The sequence below is a fragment of the Microcaecilia unicolor genome, chromosome 6 (genome assembly GCF_901765095.1).
Source record: "Microcaecilia unicolor chromosome 6, aMicUni1.1, whole genome shotgun sequence".
NCBI lineage: Eukaryota > Metazoa > Chordata > Amphibia > Gymnophiona > Siphonopidae > Microcaecilia > Microcaecilia unicolor.
The window spans coordinates 319,319,994-319,341,492 of NC_044036.1; the positions used below are offsets into that span (position 1 = coordinate 319,319,994).

Here is a 21,499-nt window from a genome sequence, read left to right on the forward strand (position 1 = left end):
TAGAAGGGGGCACCTGAATTGCATCTTCCCTTCCTCTCTTCTGCCGCCCTCCCCCTCCCTGTGTCCAGCATCTATCTAGCTCCCTCCCACACACACATACTTCTGAAAATGCTACGATGGGTCACAGCAGAGGTAGCACTGAAAGCAACTCTGTCCCACCCACAGGAAGTTGCATCAGAGAGGCAAGACGTGCAGAGAAAAGGCTCCGCCAGACAGAGAACAGTTTTCAGTGCTGCCTCTGCTGTGACCTGCCACAGCATTTGTAGGAGTGGAGGGGGGGGGGGGAGGTAGACAGATGCCAGACTCGCACGGGGGAGGGGGAGAGGTCAGACCCATGGGGGAGGGGGGAGAGGGAGAGATGCCAAACTGCAGGTGGAGAGGAAGAGGGGGGAGAGATGCTGGACTTGTGGGTGGGAGCAGAGAGAATGCAGAGAGAGAGAGAGAGAGAGTGAAAGAGATATTGAGACCTGGACCAAAGGGGAGGGGGAAGAGAGGGGGTAGATGCTGGACCTAGAGGGGTGGAACTATGGGAAGGGAAGAGAGAGAGAGATTGGACCAATAGAGGGAGAGAGAGAGGGAGATACCAGAGGGTAGGCGCAAGAGGAAGGGAAGAGAGGAGAGAAGCTGGATATGGGGAAGATGCTAGCTCTGGAGGGAGCATAGGATCATGGACACAGAGGGGAGATGCTGGACAGGATGGATAGAGGCACACAAGACAGATGGATGGTGGACATAGAGAAGAAATGTCAAAAGGACAGGATACCCTGGATAGAGTTTAAAAAAACAGAAAAGCAGAAGAGAGACACTAAGACCAAAGCAACACTCGGATAACAAAAGGTAGAAAAAATTATATTTTTCTGAATATATTAATTTAGTAATATGTCATCTTTGGGAAATGTGCATCCTCCCTCTCCTACTCCCCCCAGTCCCCCACTACCTTGGGAATGATGGTGTTATAGGGGGATCCATCTCAATTTTTCTGCCTGGGTCCCAGTCAGTCCTAGCTATGCCTCTGTGTTACATAGTAACATAGTAAATGACGGCAGATAAAGACCCGTACGGTCCATCAGGCCTGCCCTACAAGATAAACTCATTTACATGGTATGTGATACTTTATATGTATACCCGAGTTTGATTTGTCCTTGCCTTTCTCAGGGCACAGACCGTAGAAGTCTGCCCAGTACTGTTCTTGTACTAAGTTCTGAAGCTAACGTCAAAGCCCCTTAAAATTTACACTCCAGCCCATTCCTATCTATTCAGTCACGATCAGGTCGTAGACCGTAGAAGACTGCCCAGCTCCCGTTTTGTTTCCAATTACCGGCGTCGCCACCTAATCTCCGCTAACATTCCACGGAACCATTCCTTCTAAACAGGATTCCTTTGTGTTTATCCCACGCATGTTTGAATTTCATTACCGTTTTCATCTCCACCACCTCCCGCGGGAGGGCATTTCACATATCCACCGCCCTCTCCATGAAAAAATACTTCCTGACATTAGTCCTGAGTCTGCCCCCCCCCCCCCTTCAACCTCAATTCATGTTGGGGTCAGTATGGGAATTTACATTTTATTATTTATTTATATCTAGCTCCTGCTTTTTGAGTGGTAGCTCAAGGTGAGTTACATTCAGGTACACTAGGTATTTCCCTGTCCCTGGAGGGCTTACAGTTGTGAAAGGCAATTCTATAACTGGGCATGTGCAGTTATGCGTGTCTTGCGTGTGTAAGTGCACAGAAAAGTACCACTCAAAAGCGTATGTGCACTGTGCACTATTCTGTATGATAACGGTAAGTTACAGTAACTGCAGGGGGGAGGGGGTACACATGGGCAGAGCATGGGCACATCTCCAACTGATGTGCACAACGTATAGAATCCTTTAAGTTATTGAGTCAATATTCAGCTGATAGCGCTCAGCGTTTTGTTGACCGCTGCCAGCATTATGCCTGGAAAGTCAAGGCCGAAGCCCAGACAAGTTTCCAGAGCTGGCTACACCATTCAGCACTTAACCAGCTAGGACTGAGCAGTGACCTTGGCCGGTTAAGGGGCCCTTTTACTAAGCCATGTAGGCGCCCACGCACGCCAATTCGGAACTGCCGTCCAGCTGCCTCATGGCCCGGGTGGTAATTTCATTTTTTACGCGCACCGGAAAATATATTTTATTTTCCTGCATGCCGGTGCTAACTGGGCGGTAATCAGCTTTATACGTGCGTTGATGGTTACTGCCCGATTAACGCATGAGACCTTACCGCTAAGTGAATGGGTGGAGGTAAAGGTCTCAGATGCAAAATGGACATGCACCAATTTTCATTTCGCAGCACGTCCATTTTCGGCCCAAAAAAGGCATTTTTACAGGCGCATCATTTACACTAGCGCAGGCCATTTTTCAGTGGACCTTAGTAAAATGACCCCTCAGAGCTGAATATTGGCATTTAACTGGCCGAGTTCCAACGCCACCCTCGGAACCCCCCCAAAATAGCCAGTTATGCTTTAAGTGCTAACTGGTCATTCTCAGCTGCACTAACCAGTTAAGTGCCGGTGAAAATGACTGGTCAGCCCTGAACAAGTGATTTAACTGGCCAGGAACCATTTCTGGCCAATCGCATTGAATATCGACTCCTATGTGCTTTGCATGGAACCATAGCCACCAAGAGGGGGGAGCAGGGGGGACAAAATTCCCCTGGCCCGGGCCTCCAAGGGGGGCCTGGCGCCGCGGTCCCACCCGCCCTCCGTCATCGATTGTCTGCCCCCTGCATTGAAATTGCAGTCTCACCTCCGTGAAAGCAGTGCTGCAGGCAGCAGAATGCCTCCCTTGGGCCCTCCTTTCCTCCCTGTGTCCCGCCCTTGTCTGACGTAACTTCCGCGAGGGCTGGACACAAGGAAGGAAGGAGGGCCGAAGGGAGGCATTCTGCTGCCTGCAGCACTGCTTTCACGGAGGTGAAACTGCGATTTCAATGCAGGGGGCCCGGCCCGATGGCAGACGGAGGGGGGGAGCAGCAGCGGTGACCTCGGGAGGGGGGGTGGAGGGGGGAGCACTGGCTGTGGCGATGGGGTGGAGCGGGTGAGCGGCAGCGGCGACGTCAGGGGGCGGGGCGGCGAGGGCGGCATGGGCGGGACCCCGGGGGCGGCCTGGCCCGGGCCCGGCCCAGTCTCTCGGCGGCCCTGCATGGAACACTTAGGCACGTCCTTTATGTCTGCCATTGATCTGGTGGAAATGGTTGTGCCTAAATTTAGGTGCATCAATTCGGGTTTGATGCACTGACACTGTTACAGAAGTGGCGCTCAGTGCACAGCATTGGTTTGCCTAACCAGAGGCGCCAAGTTACAGAATTGCAACCTAAACCTGAGGCAATAGTAGGTTAAGTGATTTGCCCAGGGTCACAATAGGGTCATCTACTCAAATGGAGGAATCACGTCTGCATAGACTGGATGAGCTCATTTGATCTGTTTCTGCCATCGTTAACTGTGTTCCTGCATTCAATACTTTCCAATGCCTGTACCTGACACAAACATTCCAGCATACTCCTTCCATGTAAGATCTTACATTCTGCATCCACTTTCATCTCCGCACTCACCAGGCTGTCCCATTTGTTGACCTTTCAGGTATATTATAAGCGAGCAGACATGGCCATAGGATCTCTTACTATCAATGAGGAGCGCTCAGAGATCGTAGACTTCTCTGTACCCTTTGTGGAGACAGGAATCAGTGTCATGGTGGCCAGAAGCAATGGTACGGTTTCACCTTCAGCATTTCTAGGTGAGTGAACTATTACTTTGTCTCGCTTTCTTCGAGCTTGAAGCACATGCAAGCATTCAGGGCTGCCGAGAGACTGGGCCGGGCCTGGGGCCCCGCCCCCTGAGGTCATCATCGCTGCCGCCCCTCTCCATCCACCACCGGGCCGGGCCCCCCTGAATTCAAATCATAGCGCCTCACCTCAACCTCGCTCCGTGTGAAAGAAGTGCAGCAGCGGCAGTCTGCAGATCGCCTCCCTTCAGGCCTTCCCTCCCTGTGTTCCGCCCTTGTGCAAGTTACATCAGGACACAGGGAGGGAAGGCCCGAAGGGAGGCGATCTGCAGACTGCCTCTGCTGCACTTCTTTCACACGGAGCGAGGTTGAGGTGAGGCGCTATGATTTGAATTCAGGGGGGCCCGGCCCGGTGGTGGACGGAGGGGGGCGGGTGGAGGGGACTGTGGCGCCGGGCCCCCCTTGGAGGCCCGGCCCGGGAAATTTTGTCCCCTCTGCCTCCCCCCTCTCGGCGGCCCTGCGAGCTTTTTGCAAGCATAGCCATACAAAGAAGTACACAGAGAAATACGCATACCCAGAGTATCTGATGCTCTAGATGACTCATCAGCCATGCACCTTTGCCCTGCCCTGCCCCAGCCATAGCCTAGCATCTCCCATTTCCTTCCTAACTCCGCCCCCCCTCAGGTTTTCAAAATGTGATTTGAATTGGCCACCCCTTAATGATTTCTCTCCTTCTCTTCCCTCAACTCCTCAGGGTACCCATCATCTCCCTCCTTCCCTTTTCCCCAGGGTCATTCTGAGGGCTGTGTGGATGGTGCAGCCCCTCTGGCTGAAAGGGAGATGACGGCGAAAAATCTCGTTCCCCATCCATTGTTTCCCTTGCAGTGGCCACAGTGCACTGGGCGGGGCAGAGGCACTAAGGGATCAGGCACACAGGACGAGTTCCAGCTCAGAACACTCCTGCTCCCCCCCCCCCCCCCCCACCTTCCAAGTGTCCATCATCTCTCTCTTTCCCTTTCCCCCCTTGAGGTGTGTGCAGACGCTCAAAGGCTCACCGCTAATAGCAGCTCAAAGGGCTGCCTTTTTTTAATGTATTATTTTTCAAAGCTTACATACAATATAATGCAGCAAAAAGGAAATAAACAATAACCAAGTCTACATTAAGGAGGAAAGCAGAAGTTCAAACCAAAGAAAACTATCACAAAACAAAACAAGCATCTGTGAACCTACAATGCCACCTTTGCACCTAACAAAGTAGACCAATTAATTAACTCCCCGTCTATCTGACAATCTCAGTTATAATTACAAGAAAATCTCATTTCACTTCTTTATCTAACAGAAAATGTTCCAACTGAGCTGGATCTAAAAAGATATAGCTTGAATCTGAAATGTTTATTAAACTCTTACAGGGAAATAAAACAAAAAAGAAAAAAGAAAACTTACACCTACTGCTAGCAATGGTCTGCCTTTTGTTAACTTTGTCAGCATTGCAAATTAATGATATGCTTATTAATTCATAGGTTAATGCATGTATAATACATTTCACGCATGCAAAAATTAAAATATCTAAACAAATCAAATCTATGCTAATAAATGCACATCGCTAGTATTTGACTATCAGGCTCATTTTCAAAAGAGATGGACGTCCAAAGAGTGACATAAATCGGAATTTGGACGCCCATCTCACAGAAACGTCCAAAGCGGTATAATCGAAACCTCATTTTGGACGTCTTTCTCCGAAGTCCGTCAGAAGGACGTCCAAATCTTAAGGGGGCATATCAGGGGCGTGTTCAAAGCGGGACTTGGGTGTTCCTAAGACTTGGACGTCTTTCAGCCATAATGGAACAAAGCAATATCGTCCAGCACTAAAACTTTGACGTTTTGAGCTAGACCTCTTCTTATGACGAATAAGGCACAAAAAGGTGCCCCAAATGGCCAGATGACCACTGGAAGGAATCAGGGATGACCCCCCCTTACTACCCCAGTGGTCACTAACCCCCTCCCACCCCCCAAAAGTGTATTGAAGAACATTACTTGCCAGCCTCAGATGTCATACTCAGGTCCATGACAGCAGCATGCAGGTCCCTAGAATAGTTTAGTAGTAGGTGCAGTGCACTTCAGACAGGTGGACCCAGGCCCATACCCCCCCCCCTACCTGTTACATTTGTGGAGAAAACTGCGAGCCCTACAAAACTCACCAGAAACCCACTGTACCCACATATAGGTGCCCCCTTCACCCATAAGGGCTATGGTAGTGGTGTACAGTTGGGGGTAGTGGGTTTTGGGGGGCTCAGCACACAAGGTAAGGGAGCAATGGTCAGATGTGTACCTGGGAGCATCTTATGAAGTCCACTGAAGTGCCCCCTAGGGTGCCTTATTGCTTTTCTGGGATATCAGGGGGACCAGTCTACTAAAAATGCTGGCTCCTCCTACGTCCCAATGGCTTGACTTTGGACGTTTTACACTTGGACTTTTTTTTTTCCGAAAATGGCCAAAAATCAAAAACACCCAAATCACAAAACATCCAAATCACAGAACATCCATGGTATTTTCGAACACAAAAGATGCATGTCCATCTTTTTCGAAAATGACCTTCTTCCCGGTTCGGAATTTGGATGTCTTTCTAAAACGTCCAAATTCTGACTTAGACGTTTCTTTCGAAAATGCCCCTCCACATGTATGTTTATTGCACGCTTGATATAGCTTTCTGTAACTACAGTCAAAGCAGTTTACATATCCTATTTTTGCCTGTATTTTTCTGTCCCAAATGGGCTCACAATCTAAGATACTAAGTCATAAATAAGGTCAGGCATGTAATGAATTATTTCACTAGACTTTAATAAGGCAGATATGCACAAAATATAGTGTTGGGTCAGAGGTTCTAGTTTCATTGCCTTCAAGTACCCTCTAGACAGTGGCATACCTATCTTGGTTGCCAACCGTGGCGGGTTGCCGCTGTGCCCCCCTCCTGGTGTGTCAAACGTCTCCGAGGCACGTCCCCTCCCCCCAAGGTACATCACATCCCCCCTGAAGCTCATCACCCCCACCACCCTTCCTCCTAGCATGGGGGTGCACGGAGCAGTCGTGCGGCCATCAGCTTTGCTGGTCCCCTGCCCTGGAACAGGAAGTAACGTCAGAGGGGGCAGGGGACCGGCAGAGCTGACAGCTGCCCGACTGCTCCGTGCACCCCCATGCTGCCACCCTTGGTATGCTACTGCCTCTAGATCTGATGTACCAATCTGAAAACAAAATGTTAACAATTCAAGTTTCTTTCTCCTCCCCCCACCCCCCCCCCCCCCCCCCCCTCCCCACCAGCTCCCAGTGCTAATGAAATGCACGTGATGGGATCAGATAAAGTTTCTCTCCTGCTGACAGTGAAGGGCATGCTGACAAATGCATTTTCCTGCTGTATTTCGAGGGACTGAATTAATGCCATCCTTCAGCCTGTCCTCTGACAACTGAATTCCATTGCTCTGTTTGTCTCAACACTGTCACAAAAGAACTGCCTCCCAGCTTACCCACCCTGTCTTTCTTCCCCTCCTGCGTCCCAGGTCATTATAAAGAACTTTGACAGGGGTGTCAAAGTTGCTGCATTAGGTTTTATTCTGCATGTCAAGATTGTAGGCAGCTGGCATCCTACAGCCGTAACATTGCAAGATATAATTTAGTTTAATCTAAAGATATGTATGGCGAGGTTTATTTCTTTTTATTTGTAAATTATACTCAAAATATAGAAATTAAAGAGATAACAAATAACAGCAGCGCCTGCTTCCTGAGGAAAAAGGCCTCGAGAAGCCCCCAGCCTAAATGTGGCTCCGGGGACTGGACTTCATCATCATTGGCCAAAAAACCTCTTTTATTAAAGCTTGTCTCTCGACATAAATTCAATTCTCTTTTATTATAGCTTGTCTCTCGACATAAATTCAATTGGTAAAGTTACTTAGCTTTCATAACTGTCAACTGTCTTGCTTGTGCGTGTCTGCTTCACACCACGGCCACAACCTACAATGGCCGCCGTTTCGAAAATCTGCTTCAGGGTTCAGTGGTCCATGTGTTAACCTCCGCATCAATCAAGCATTGCACGATGAGAATTACCAATTGAATTTATGTCGAGAGACAAGCTATAATAAAAGAGGTTTTTTGGCCAATGATGATGAAGTCCAGTCCCCGGAGCCACATTTAGGCTGGGGGCTTCTTGAGGCCTTTTTCCTCAGGAAGCAGGCGCTGCTGTTGTTTGTTATCTCTTCAATTTCTATATTTTGAAGATATAATTTAGTTAACATAGTTTAAAGGGTTTCAATTATGCTCTTTGTTGTAATCCTTTTATTTACCCCTCCTTTAAAAAAAAATTCTTTGATTATCTGTTTTTTTTCTTTTTTTGTATTTGTTCTCCTGAACTCTACAACCCCTAATCAGAGTTTCTTCCTGTTTCTCACTCTGTCACACTCATGGGCAGATGATCAGAAGCCCCGCGCTGTTCCAACCAGCGCTCTAAAAATAGCGCCAGGACAGAGCGGGGCTATACCGCTCCTATGATCAGAGCTAACAGCAACCAAATTTAAGCACACTATTAGCTCTGATCATAGGGATGAAGTGCGGGAGGTTTGTGAATCTTCCCACACTTGTTTGGCAGGTCCGGGCTGTCAAAAGCCCGACCTGTCGAACATTCCAAAGGGCTACCCCTCCACACCCTCTAGCAAACACGACCCGCCCAAGCCCTCCCCCCTGGACACCAACACGGGGGACTGGAGGTCCGATGGACCTCAAGCCCCCCTAACACCCCTCCTCCAACAAAAGAAACTGGCTGGAGGTCATCGAACCACAAGCCCCTACCCTGGTGGTCTAGCGGCGACTGACTGCAACTCCCCCCAAACCCTTGCTACCTTTAATGGAGGAGGGATGTGATCCTAGTCCTTCCTTCTACGAATGCCACCTCCAAAATGGTGGTGCCCAGCCCTGCCCAGTGCATTCTGAATTAGCTTGCTTAGTTATGCGGGTCCCGATACTGAATATTGTCAGAACCTGCATGACCCCCAGCTTCTCCCTATTGCCTCCTCCTATACCTCCCCGACTTACCCACTTTTTTCTGGGGCTGGTCAGAGGCAATATTCAGTGGCACTGCCTGTTTTAGTCTCGCTGAATATCAGGGGTTAGGAGCAGTGGCGTAGCAAGGGCAGGGCGGTGGGGGCAGTCCGCCATGGGTGCATGCCGCTGGGGGGGTGTCGGCTCCGCTGGTTCCCTGCTCCCTCTGCCCCGGAACAGGTTACTTCCTGTTCCAGGGCAGAGGGAGCAGGGAACCAGCGGAACCGACAGCCCCCCAGCGGCGTGCACAAGGCAGGCAAGAATGCACTCAGGAGGGGGGGCTTGGGAGATGCGCTGAGGGGGAGTTTGATGTGCCAAGGGGGTGTCATGCTGCACCTGGGGGGGGGGGTGCGCAGCGGCGAACCGCCCCGGGCGGCAGCCGCCCTTGCTACACCACTGGTTAGGAGGTGGTAAGTGATTTAAGCGAGCAGGAGAGACTTCCACCTGCTGAAATCACTTTGAATACTGGCCGGCTAGCTTATAAATTGAGGCCTGCTGTTCATTTGCCTAGATTTATGAGCCTGGTGCTGAAAATCCATGGTAAGCTCATAACTATTTTCCATGATCTAAGTCCCCCACCCACACCCTATTGCCACCCATTTTTTATGCTCCTAAATCCAGAAGTTTAGTGAAATATTGAGTATTAAGTTAGGCACTCAACCCTAGTAAATTTCAAAGAAGCCAATGTAGGAGTGTTATGCTCACAGTTAGAAGCGTAAATTCTTTGAATATCAGGCCCTGTGCACCTAGGTGTGGAACAGCTCTGTGGCACGAGCAATGATGGTTGCATCACTGATGAGGTCTGCCTTGTCTTTCAGAGCCATACAGCCCAGCCGTGTGGGCGATGATGTTTGTTATGTGTCTCACTGTGGTGGCTGTCACTGTCTTCGTGTTCGAGTATTTCAGCCCTGTTGCCTACAACCAGAATCTCACCAGTGGCAAACGTAAGTTCTGAGGGTTCAGCAGGACACAAAGGGAAAGTCATGAAACCTGTAGAGCTGACAAGAATGGGCAACTCTGAAATAATATGACTATGGATTATTCCTCCAGTACCTTTTGCTTTTAAACTTTTTTTGGTGAGGAAAAAATGAGACTTTTCAGCTTGTTGAAGTTATGTAGAGTGGTGAGGATGAGGAAACATCAGCCCCTATCTTTGTAGTCTTTCAGTCACATACCTGTCTCCTGCATTGTATCTGTCTAATGTCTCTCTCCTGTTAGTTTTGTGCTTTGTGTTGCAAAAAATTGTACCCTTATTGAGACCCCCAAATCTGACCATGTTTCTTATATTTCTCTTTTCCCCAAAACTTCCCACTTCCAAAAAAAAGTAAAGAAGTGTCAACATTAGACTCATACTTCCAAGCACCATCAAGCTGGTTTCTATAGCTCCGCTCTTCAGTTTTCCTAACTTAACCCTTTATTCCCTGTTTCTTGACTTTCTCTCAAGTCTTCTTCCTTTCTCAGATAGTGTCTCCTTCAGGTTTGCCCCTTGTTTTCCTGACACTGCTCTTTAAGGCGGGTTCTGGAAGGGAATCTTTCTTTTCCTCATTGATGATCCACAGACATTCCTAATGTTGTGGTGGTTGGGGGCACAGGGAAGTCTCTAAAGCAGGGGTTCTTATCCCAGTCCTCAGGACACATCCATCCAGTCAGGTTTTCAGGATATCCACAATAAATATGCATGAGAGAAATTTGCGTGCACTACCTTCAGTCTATGCAAATCTATCTCACAAACATAGTCATTGTGCGTATCCTGAAAATCTGATTGGCTGTGTGTGTATTGAGGACTGGGTTAAGAACCCCTGGTCTAAACAATACTAAAAATGTAATGCTATGTACTCCAAGAATAATACATAAACCTTTATTCTAATAGGAATGAGCAGGACTACAGAATCCATCAGCCTAACCTTCACCATCCCTGTCTGAATGGTGACAAGACAGAAAAAGAGTAGATGATTAGATAAAAAAGGCAAGGCCCACTTAATCTGGACATTTTCCCTTCGGACTTATACGGTCTGTGGTGGGAGGCGGGACTGGTGGTTGGGAGGCGGGGATAGTGCTGGGCAGACTTAAACGGTCTGTGCCAGAGCTGGTGGTGGGAGGCGGGGCTGGTGGTTGGGAGGCGGGGATAGTGCTGGGCAGACTTGTACGGTCTGTGCCAGAGCCGGTGGTTGGGAGACGGGGCTGGTAGTTGGGAGGCGGGGATAGTGCTGGGCAGACTTATACGGTCTGTGCCCTGAAGAGGACAGGTACAAATCAAGGTAGGGTATACACAAAAAGTAGCACATATGAGTTTACCTTGTTGGGTAGACTGGATGGACCGTGCAGGTCTTTTTCTGCCGTCATCTACTATGTTACTATGTTACTGTATTAGCACTAGCTCTATTTATATGTAGCTTCCTACTGTCTTTAAATTCTATTGTTTTTAGGGGGTGAGGTTGCCTCGTCCACTTGCCCTGGCCTGTTTTTGCCCCCTTCTCTGGACATACATTACTGGAGGAATTGGCCATTAAAAATGACAGCTATAGGCCTCCTGCTTCGTGCTTTATCACCCTCTCTGACCCCAGTTCTCTGAAGTAATATCTTTACTATCATTTGCTTGGGGTTCTCCTGTCACTTCATCAATCACGCTTAAAAATTCACCTTTCTCTCATGCTCCTAAATTGGCTTCTTTGAAATTTTTCACCCTCTCTGACCCCAGCTACTTCTCCCCTTCCCCAACCCGTTCCCAGTAGCTTCTTCTTGTGTTCTTCTACTTTTGACACCCTCCTCTAGCCAACTTTCAGCAAGCAGGGAGACCTCCCTCATTCTGTGCTCTGTGGTCACCTGCATCCACCTTCTACGAGGAAGTCTTCTCATCTGTGGCCACTTGTGTGCAGCCCAAAGGGGACCTCTAGCAACCTCTCTTCTCTGGGCCACTGAATCACCTTGTCCAGGGCACCTCAAAACCCTGTGACAGTCCTGCCTCCGAGGCGAATTTGGAAATGGACATCTTGGCTGCGTGCCAGCTGCCGCTATTATGAGCCTGGATGCAGTGGCCTGAGTATGCCATGAATGTGGAGTGGAGGAATGTTGGGAATGCGATGAGGAAGGAGAGACATGCAGAGGACATCCACTGGCACTCTTGTTAACGTAAATAGGGCAAGTATTAGGGGAGCCCAAACCTACGTGAAGCTGAACAAGATACAGCCTGCTGGTGGGTTTTGAGGCTCCCTCCTAAACTTCTGTCCCGGGCCCTGGCATGTATAACACTAACCCTGAATGTAAACACACATGGATGGAGGCATGACTCCTCTTGGGAGAGTACAACATCTTTTTAGTGACTTGTTGCCAAATTGTAACTTTTTAGACAAAATGATTATCAAGATGAAGTGAAGTAAGGTAGAGGAGCCACTAGCAAGTCCATAAAAGTGAGAGAAGTAAACGTGGCAGAAACATTGGCTTGGGAGCCACAAGCTTGATTAAAAGAATTTTTCAAGCACAACTGGATATATTGTCTACACACATTACATCTTTGAACTTCAGAGAGGAACTCTCTTTAGCACAATACCTGTAATACGGTGAGCATTAGCAGTAAAATTGAGGCTGAGATCATACCCTGGCATAGGAGTGAGGTTCATTACTGTCATAACACGTTCAAAACTAAGCTTTTTGGAGACACTGTCTCATGATAGAAAGGTGAACTTTTAAGCGTGACTGACAGTGGCGTAGCCACAGGTGGGCCTGGGCCCACCCACTTTGGGCTCAGGCCCACCCAATAGTAGCACACATTTAGTGGTAGCTGGTGGGATTCCCAATCTCCAACAGCTGAAGACTTCCCTCTGAAGGTAACGAAAACGCTACTCTCCATGATACCGGCACCTGCGCATGCTCAGTTTTCAGCGCATGCCTGCTGGAGACTGCCAAGGTGGAAAGAAGCGTTTTCCCGCCAGCTGAGATACTTTTTTGGGGGTGGTGGGGGGGGGGGAGGGGGAGAACACTTGGTACTCACCCACTTCTTGCCTAGGCCCACCCAAAATCTGTTGTCTGCCTTCACCCCTGGTGATTGATGAAGTGACGGGAGAACCCCTAGCAAATAATAGTAAGGATGTTACTTCAGAGACACCCCCACCCCCACCACCACCAATGCTTCTTATTCTAGAATTTCGGTAGAAATGAACCCTTGTTTGACTAGGCAGAGAACCCTTCATTCTGTAGTACAAATTCCCCATTCTATGGTGCTTTTTAAATTGTTTGATTTTAATTCCCTGAGGTCCTGGCTGAGTCAAACTGTTCAGCTTCTCTGGCAATCCATTGCTGTTTACACAGCAGGATCTGAATGGTTGTATGTCCACCCCTTCCTCCCTCACCCATCAACCCTTCCTGGGCCAGGACTGACAGCACTGCAGCTTTCCAGTGGTGCTCAGCTGGTTCTTGTCTGCAGAGGTCACTCAGGGTTCAGATGAGCTTGTCCGCTTTGTGGTCTCATCAGTTAGTTCTGGGCATAGCACTTGAACCGGTCAAAAGCATTTTCACAGTTGTCTGGACAAGCTGAGAGTAGCAGCCTAACCTTTTTAAATGGTGGCCTCAGTTTACATGCATTGACAAGCATGTGGAAACAAGATTTCTTTAGTTGGTTCTGGGTTATAGACCCTTGGAAATTTCTTGGAATGATAACCTTGTAGATCTAACTGGTGGAGAGGCTGGGTGGAATGTAAAAAAGGTGAAGTAAATTACTTGGAAAAGGAAGGAAGGGTGAAAATGTGACGATATTTTATGAGGATAGCCCAGAGTCCACAGAATAGTATCTATTAGACGATTTCATCTTATCCCAAGAATAGAATTTCATCTCTACTCCTCTCCTGTGCTGTTTTTCTCTTCCTTTTTTAAATGATAAATTTTCTTTGTCCTTTAGTGGTCAAGAGATAGGGGGAAAGAAAGGGACCTTGAGTGGACTGTTTGGACATGGTGGTCATTTGTTCCATGAGTCAGGCACCCCAATTTTTCCTTTCAAATCAAAAAGGATAGAGGTGAAAGAGGTAGAAGGTTAGATAATCTACAATTGGTACGTTTTGAGGAGGAGGGAGAGGAAGTTTAGGAAGTGTCACCTCTCAGACTTCAACAACCCTACATGTTCTGGGCCTTTAAGGCTCAATTGGATCCTAGATCAAATCTCAAAAATCACCCAAATGTCACTACTTAGTGTTTCTGTAACTCTTATGAATGATGTGTGCTCACAGTTTTTTCTCCAGTGGTGGATCTCCCTCAAGTTTGCAATGAAAAGATAATCTTTTACTGGAACAAAACATTGTCTTTCCTCGTGTAGTACTGGGCTGGCATTAAACATTCCGGGGGCTGTGTTGGAGAACGGGAAAGACAAGATTTCATAGTTCTATCCTTTGGGAGTGTCTTGGATAGGGGCTGGTATTGATCACTCCCAGGGCTGTGTTGGACAATGAGAAAGACAAACTTCCACAATCCTATCCCTTGGTAGCACCTTGGATAGCAACTGGTATTACAATTTATACCCAAATGCCTTAGGAGAAAATCTAGCTCATTGGCCTTCACTCTCACTCTTTAGGATGGGCCACTCTTGGCATCTCTGCACTCTGGTCCAGCATTTTTCCTTCCCTCCCTTCTGCTCCAGCTGCTCCCCCCCCCCCCCCCCCCCTGCTTCCAGCAAAAAATAAGCAAGCAGTATAGGTACACAGCTGCTGTCTAGGCTGCAAAGCTGATGACTCTGCTGGTCCTGCCTCTTCTGTCATGGACTTCCTGTTTTTAAAGTGCAGAACCAGAGGACAGCGTGACCTAGACAGCGGCTCCGTGCATTTATACTGCATTTGTTTCAGCAGGAAGCTGCTTTGCTGGCCCTGGTGGGGTGGAGGGCCCCATAGGTGGTAAAAGCGGCCCTGACCAGAAATTGTCCTATTGCACCGGCTGAAGCATTTAAAGCCACTGGGAACCTTCGATGACATGGAATGAAAAACAGCCATGGCTAAATCAAAAGACTCAATGATGCTGAAAAACAGGGCAAAGCACCCGAAAAATGTATGGAAAAAATGGACTGGGGCTCAGGCCTAAACACGGCCTACTGAGTGCAAAAAAGAAAAGGAAACTTAAAAAGGGACAAAAAAACCCCCCTAAAACTCTAAAGGAAAGGTTTAAAGGGGTCCCAAAGAAAAAATAATGAAGAAATCAAAAAAAGAAAAACAACGGGAAGGAACAAAATATTCATTCACAAAAATCTCCCAACCGAGCTGTGTGCACTCTTAAAGCCGTACAAAGCTTATTCTCTGAGGACAAGCAGGCCAATAATTCTCACATGTGGGAGCTTGAAAAATCTTTGTATGGCTTTAAAAGTGCGCACAACACTCCCACCGCTCATGCGCAAGTGTCTTCCTGCCTGCCGTGAGGCCGCTGGACTTCCAGTTCTTTTTTATCTGCGGTGAGGTAAGACGCAATCTTTGCGACTCACAGCTCGGTTGGGAGATTTTTGTGAACAAATATTTTGTTCCTTCCTGTTGTTTTTTCGTTTTGATTTCTTCATTATTTTTTCTTTGGGACCCCTTTTAAACCATATGCTTGTGTGTGTGTGGGGGGGGGGGGGGGGGCAGGTTAAGGGCAGGCCAGGAGCTATTTGGAGAGAGTGGAATTCAGCCACTCTCCAGAGAACATATCCCTTTAAGTTAGGCCAGCAAAATAGCGGGCCTAACTTGAATGGAAATGTATATCCAGTGGCGCTACTTTCATAGATAGTGCTATTGAATATCTGGCAACTGATTTTTTTTCCCCTTTGAAAACTGATTAGGGCTGAGCACCTAAATTTTGGTGCCTATTTTCACTGGGTTTCTAGAAGGTGAGTGGGGCCAGTGCCAGCATCTAACTTAGGGCCTCTTTTATTAAGTCGCTCTAGCGACTCCCAGTGCGGTAATACCGACAAAGCCCATTCACTTTGAATGGGCTCTGTCGGCATTGCCGCGCAGGAACCGCTAGTGTGACTTGATAAAAAAGGCCCTAAGAAAAGTGAACAATAGGCCCAAAATTAAACACCTCAGTTTTAGGAGCCTCCATTTCTAAATTTCATCCTCAAAATGAAGCATGCAATTTTAGCGGAAATTTCACCGAAACATTAGGTACCCTTCTCCTTCACCGCCAACTCCAGACTCTGTTCCTTCCATCTTGCTACATGGTATGCCTAGAATAGACTTCCTGACTCATGCATCAAGCTCCATCTCTAGCCCTATTCAAATCGAGGCTAAAACCCCCACATTTTTAAGGTTCAATATTCATGTGTTGTAATGATTCCCATAACAGATGCAACTTATTTGTCCTGTTTGTCTGTCCTGAATAGATTTATGCTCTTTCAAGCAGGGACTGTCTCTTATGTGTTTGTTTGCAGGGCTATGTTATGTCTAGTAGGGCTATAGAAATTATTGGTACCCAACACTGAGGTGTCTAGGGCAGGTGCATAGTGTCCTCTAAATATTGGACCATTAGATAACTGCCTGCTGAGCCTTTTTATACTAGAAAGCCTCCTGGTTTCCGTACCTCCCCCTATCCTCTTCTTTTTTCCCTTTCCAGGAATTGGGGGTCCTACCTTCACTATTGGCAAATCTATCTGGCTCCTCTGGGCCCTTGTGTTTAACAACTCTGTGCCCACTGAGAACCCCAAGGGCACCACCAGTAAGATCATGGTGCTGGTCTGGGCCTTCTTCGCAGTGATCTTCCTGGCGAGTTACACAGCAAACCTGGCGGCCTTCATGATTCAGGAGCAGTATATTGATACGGTGTCTGGCCTCAGTGACAAGAAGGTGAGGAGGAGAAATGGCAGGGAAATCAACCAGAAGCAGGAACTTACACCATGCTGAGAATGTAGAGGGATAGACGTGAATGAGTGTCTTTTGAGAGAGTGGTGGGGAAGAGATAATTAGAAATGGAAACATAGGGATTAAAACGAGGCAGTGAGGATAATGACATGCAAGTGGAAGGGACTTCTGGCCTGTTGTGTCTGTCTCTCCTTCTAACCCCCCAATGCTACCCCAATCATTTTCTCAGTGCTCAGATTGGACATTATAAGAATTATAAATTAGAGTACCAGGAGTAGATTGTTTGCCTAAATCCAATGGCCCATCTTAGACTGCATAACCTCTGTGCAGTGAAAGCCTGTTTGGTTCTATTCCTTCTGAGATAATTCTACCCAAGGTCTCAAAGGTCTAAGTGAATCATTCCCATCCTTACCTATATGTCAAGCAGGTTGGACCAAACTCATCAATCACCTAAACAACATAGTGCCCTTCAACTTGGGATGGTGAGAAAGCAGGATATAAATCATGACGCAAAGTGAAGTGGATGGTGAGCTGCAGATTGTTTTGATTCTTTGTTTTTGGTCTTCCAGTTCCAGAAGCCCTTAGAGCAGTATCCAGCCTTTCGCTTTGGGACAGTCCCCAATGGCAGCACAGAGAGGAATATTCGCAGTAACTACCCTGATATGCACACACACATGGTAAAGTACAACCAGCGGTCTGTGGAGGATGCTTTGAACAGCCTCAAAATGGGGTACGCAAGAATACTTAGACTTCCACATGTACGTCTCTGAGTGAGGACATTTTCTTTAAACCCTATAAATGCTTTTATTTCAACAGACAGACAAGTTTAGGGAAGCAAAAATTCATAAAAGGATGTGTAGCAAAGAGTTCTGACCTACTCCTGGAGAATGAGGTCATAGATCCTTAAAGGAGTATTGGACACAGAAAATGTTCTCAAAACAAACAAAAACTAAGGTCCTCCCAAGGAGTATTCCTAACCACACCCTCTCCAAACGACATGACCCAGTGTGATACCCACCAGCGAGCCTTCTCCAGAGTAGCCTCCATACTCTGGAATGCACTCCCTGAAAGGCTTTGCTTAACACAAGACTATCTGTACTTCAGGAAGCAGGTGAAAGCTTGGCTCTTCAACCAAGCCTTTAATGGAAGAACTAACTTGTTAGACACACACTATAGAAGGACATGTTTATCCACTCCTACTACTACTACTACTATTTAGCATTTCTATAGCACTACAAGGCGTACGCAGCGCTGCACAAACATAGAAGAAAGACAGTCCCTGCTCAAAGAGCTTACAATCTCCTACCCTAGCTAAGATAATATTCAAGCACATTTCTGACCTCATGTGCTACTTTATTAACTTAATCCCCTTATTTTCTTACTCCTGTATTTCCATTTTATCAATCTAACCCCCCCCCCCCCTGTTTATTAAGCCGCTCTAGCGGCTGCCGTGCGCTAATGCCGACACAGCCCACCCACTAGCATGGCTTAGTAAACGGGAGGTATATGTTCCATCTTTGTTTATATCCTATGCTGTCTATTAAAATGTTTTATTATGTATTGTGTTGACACTGTGAGTAGTATACTATGCTATACTTTGTATTGTTATTTGAATATTTTTACTGCTGTAATTGTCTATTACTTATGTTTCTGTACACTGCCTTGAGCAAATTTCTTCAAAAAGGCGCTAAATATATTCTAATAAATAAATAAAACCATTTTACCAATAAAATAAAGAAAATGCAATTTATGGTTTTTCACCTAGCAGTTTCTTCCTGCCCCTTTGCTCTCTCAACTCAATGGAAACCAAGGCTGGACTTTGGTGCTTTTAGCCTTCATTTGCAACTACTTAGGAAACCCCCCCCCCCTCTCCCCCATTTGCATATCCCCTCCCAAGTTTCTTAGGTCATTGCAGTGACAGTCCTGGGTCAGGGACCACGCCGCAGAAATCCTTCTGAAAGCCTACAATCATGGGCTAAAAATCTAAGCACTAGGTATTATTATTGTATACTGACTCACAGCTAAGGGGCCCTTTAACTAAGCCACGTAAGCATCTACATGCGCCTAATGTGCGCCAAAATGGAGTTACTACTTGTGGTAATTTAATTTTTGAAGTGTGTCTGATATGCACGTCTGAAAAATAATTTTTATTTCGGACACGCGCCAAGTGGTATTTTACACGCATAGGTGATTACTACCTGGTTACCGCATGATACTTTACCGCTAGGTCAATGGCTGGCAGTAAGGTCTCAGACCCAAAATGGACGCACGGGCAATTTTCATTTTGCTGCACGTCCATTTTCGGCAAAAATTTTTAAAAGTCATTTTTTACAGGTGCGCTGAAAAATGATTCTGCGCGCGCCTAAAACACGCACCTACACTACCACAGGCCATTTTTCAGCGCACCTTAGTAAAAGGACCCCTAAGGGAGCAAGCAGGTAAAAAAGCTAGGACTCTTCACACGCCATTGCATAGCAGGGCCACTGAGCCACTGGAGTGCCCTCAATCATTTTATAATGCTCATCTAAGATTTCTGTGATGTTAAAGAAAACACCTATGAAAAAATGGTTGAATTAACACATAAGAATAGCCATACTAGGTCAGACTAGTGGTCCATCTAGCCCAGTATCCTGCTTCCAACAGTGGCCAATCCACGTCACAAGTACCTGGCAGAAACCCAATTAGAAGCAACATTCCATGCTCCCAATCTCAAGGCAAGTAGTGGCTTCCCCCATGTCCACCTCAATAACAGACTGTGGACTTTTCCTCCAGGAACTTGTCCAAACCTTTTTTTTTAACCCAGATACACTAACCACTGTTACCACATCCTCCAGCAATGAGTTCCAGAGCTTAGCTATTATTCTTTGAGTGAAAAAATACTTCTTCCTATTTGTTTTAAAAGTATTTCCATGTAATTTCATTGTGTCTCCTGGTCTTTATACTTTTTGAAAGAGTGAAAAATCAATTCACTTATACCCGTTTTACTCCACTCGGGATTTTGTAGACCTCAATCATATCCCCCCTCAACCCTCTCTTTTCCACAACTACGAAATGTTTCAGTGATACTAGAGTAGACAGTGAGGTCATCAGTCATCATTGAATGACCTGCCCAGTAGTCAATTCTTCACCAACATTTCATTGGCTGTTGACACATGGTTACTGAATACTGTGAAATTGGTGCAGGAGTTTTCTATTATGAAACCAGTTTTCAGATTTTGTAATAACTTACTTGAAGTGTGATGGCATACTCTTATAGACTATGTACCATCATGCATTATTGCTTAACTATTGTATAAGCCTCATGTTTGGCCATGAATACACCAGCTCCTTCCTCTTTCCATGCAGTAGGCCTCATTAGTGTGAATGGTAAATAAGTTGCCAGGCCTCAACTTTTGTCTGTTGTCTCCCTGCCGTTCATCGCACTTTGCAAGCCCTCTGTGTTGCCTCCATCCTGATCCCTCCAGCCTCATCCCGACCTTTCAATTTTTATTCTTGACTCCAGGAAGCTGGATGCATTTATCTATGACGCTGCGGTGCTCAATTACATGGCTGGGAAAGATGAAGGCTGCAAACTGGTGACAATTGGCAGCGGAAAAGTCTTTGCCACGACCGGCTATGGTATTGCACTTCAGAAAGACTCCAAGTGGAAGCGGGCCATTGACTTGGCACTGCTACAATTTCTTGGAGATGGTGAGTTGTAGGGATGTACATTGAAACAGTTTTTGTATCATTCCTCTGTTGTTCTTGTTTTGTTTTGTTTTTTTTCGCTTGTTTTAATAAGTGTTTCATTTCAGGTATTCTTTTTATTATTAGTGCACTGCTATGCTTAGGGCATGTTATTTATGTAACATGCAGTAAATAAGAACAGTGGAAAAGAACAAACAGTAAGCCAATAAAAATAAAAGTTTATTTATTCATTTATTTATGTTTAAACTGTTTTATTGACGATATGCATAATACAATTCAACTTGGAGTATTCATACAACATGGATCAGTATACAAATCGACATTCCAACAACATACTCAACATCGTCAATCACTTTTTCCATTTTCTCCCCCCCTGCCCCCCTCCCCTCCTTACAACTTTTTATATTTCAGCGATTTATTATAATTATGTTTCAACGTTTTTATTGATGATGAAATAACATGGTGTAACAAATACCATAAAATATAAAACTGCAACGGTACGATAGATCTTCACATATAAGTAGTAAACAGACCATCATCAACTTTTTATGTACTTCCCCCCCCCCCCCTCCCTCCCTCCCCTCTCTTCCATCCTCCCTCCCCCCTTGTTTCTGTGTAAGCCAATCAATATCGGGGATAGTGGGTTTAAACGTACAGACCATGTATACTGCCAAGGCAGCTCACAATAGACTGAGGAGCAAACTTCGCCCCCGTGGGCTAATTCCTTGTATATATTGGCCCCATATGGACATGAACTGTTTTTTCCTTTTCGGGGCTCCCTTCGCCTCTCTGGCTTCCCAGGTGGCCAACTCATGCATCTGGTTCCTCCAGTGCCAATACACCAGGGTCTATCCACTTCTGTAGAATAGTCTTTCTGGCCACTAAACATACCTTGCGACACCAAATTCTATTTCCTTTATTCATTTATTTATTTGTTGCATCTGTATCCCACATTTTCCCACCTATTTGCAGGCTCAATGTGGCTTACAATTTTCCGTCATGGCTTACGCCATTCCAGAGTACAAATACAATTGGTATTATATAGAAAACATGGATGTCATAATAAACAAGAAAACAAAGGGGCAGACGATCTGCAAACTCCAAAGTGGAAACTGTACAAAGCAGATCGTTGATAAACCAAGATGTATTTTATTAATATAGCAAAATTAAAATATGTATACAGAAACA

General features: G+C 46.4%; 1 protein-coding gene across 1 annotated transcript in view; it reads left to right on the top strand.

The window, feature by feature from the left end:
- GRIN2C (glutamate ionotropic receptor NMDA type subunit 2C) overlaps positions 1-21,499 on the top strand; it is a 94,396-nt gene that overhangs the window by 60,186 nt on the left and 12,711 nt on the right. The window contains exons 7-11 of the mRNA XM_030206860.1: positions 3,599-3,752; positions 9,641-9,766; positions 16,380-16,609; positions 17,194-17,354; positions 20,127-20,314. Coding sequence (XP_030062720.1) covers positions 3,599-3,752; positions 9,641-9,766; positions 16,380-16,609; positions 17,194-17,354; positions 20,127-20,314 — 859 coding nt within the window. The remainder of the gene's footprint in view (positions 1-3,598; positions 3,753-9,640; positions 9,767-16,379; positions 16,610-17,193; positions 17,355-20,126; positions 20,315-21,499) is intronic.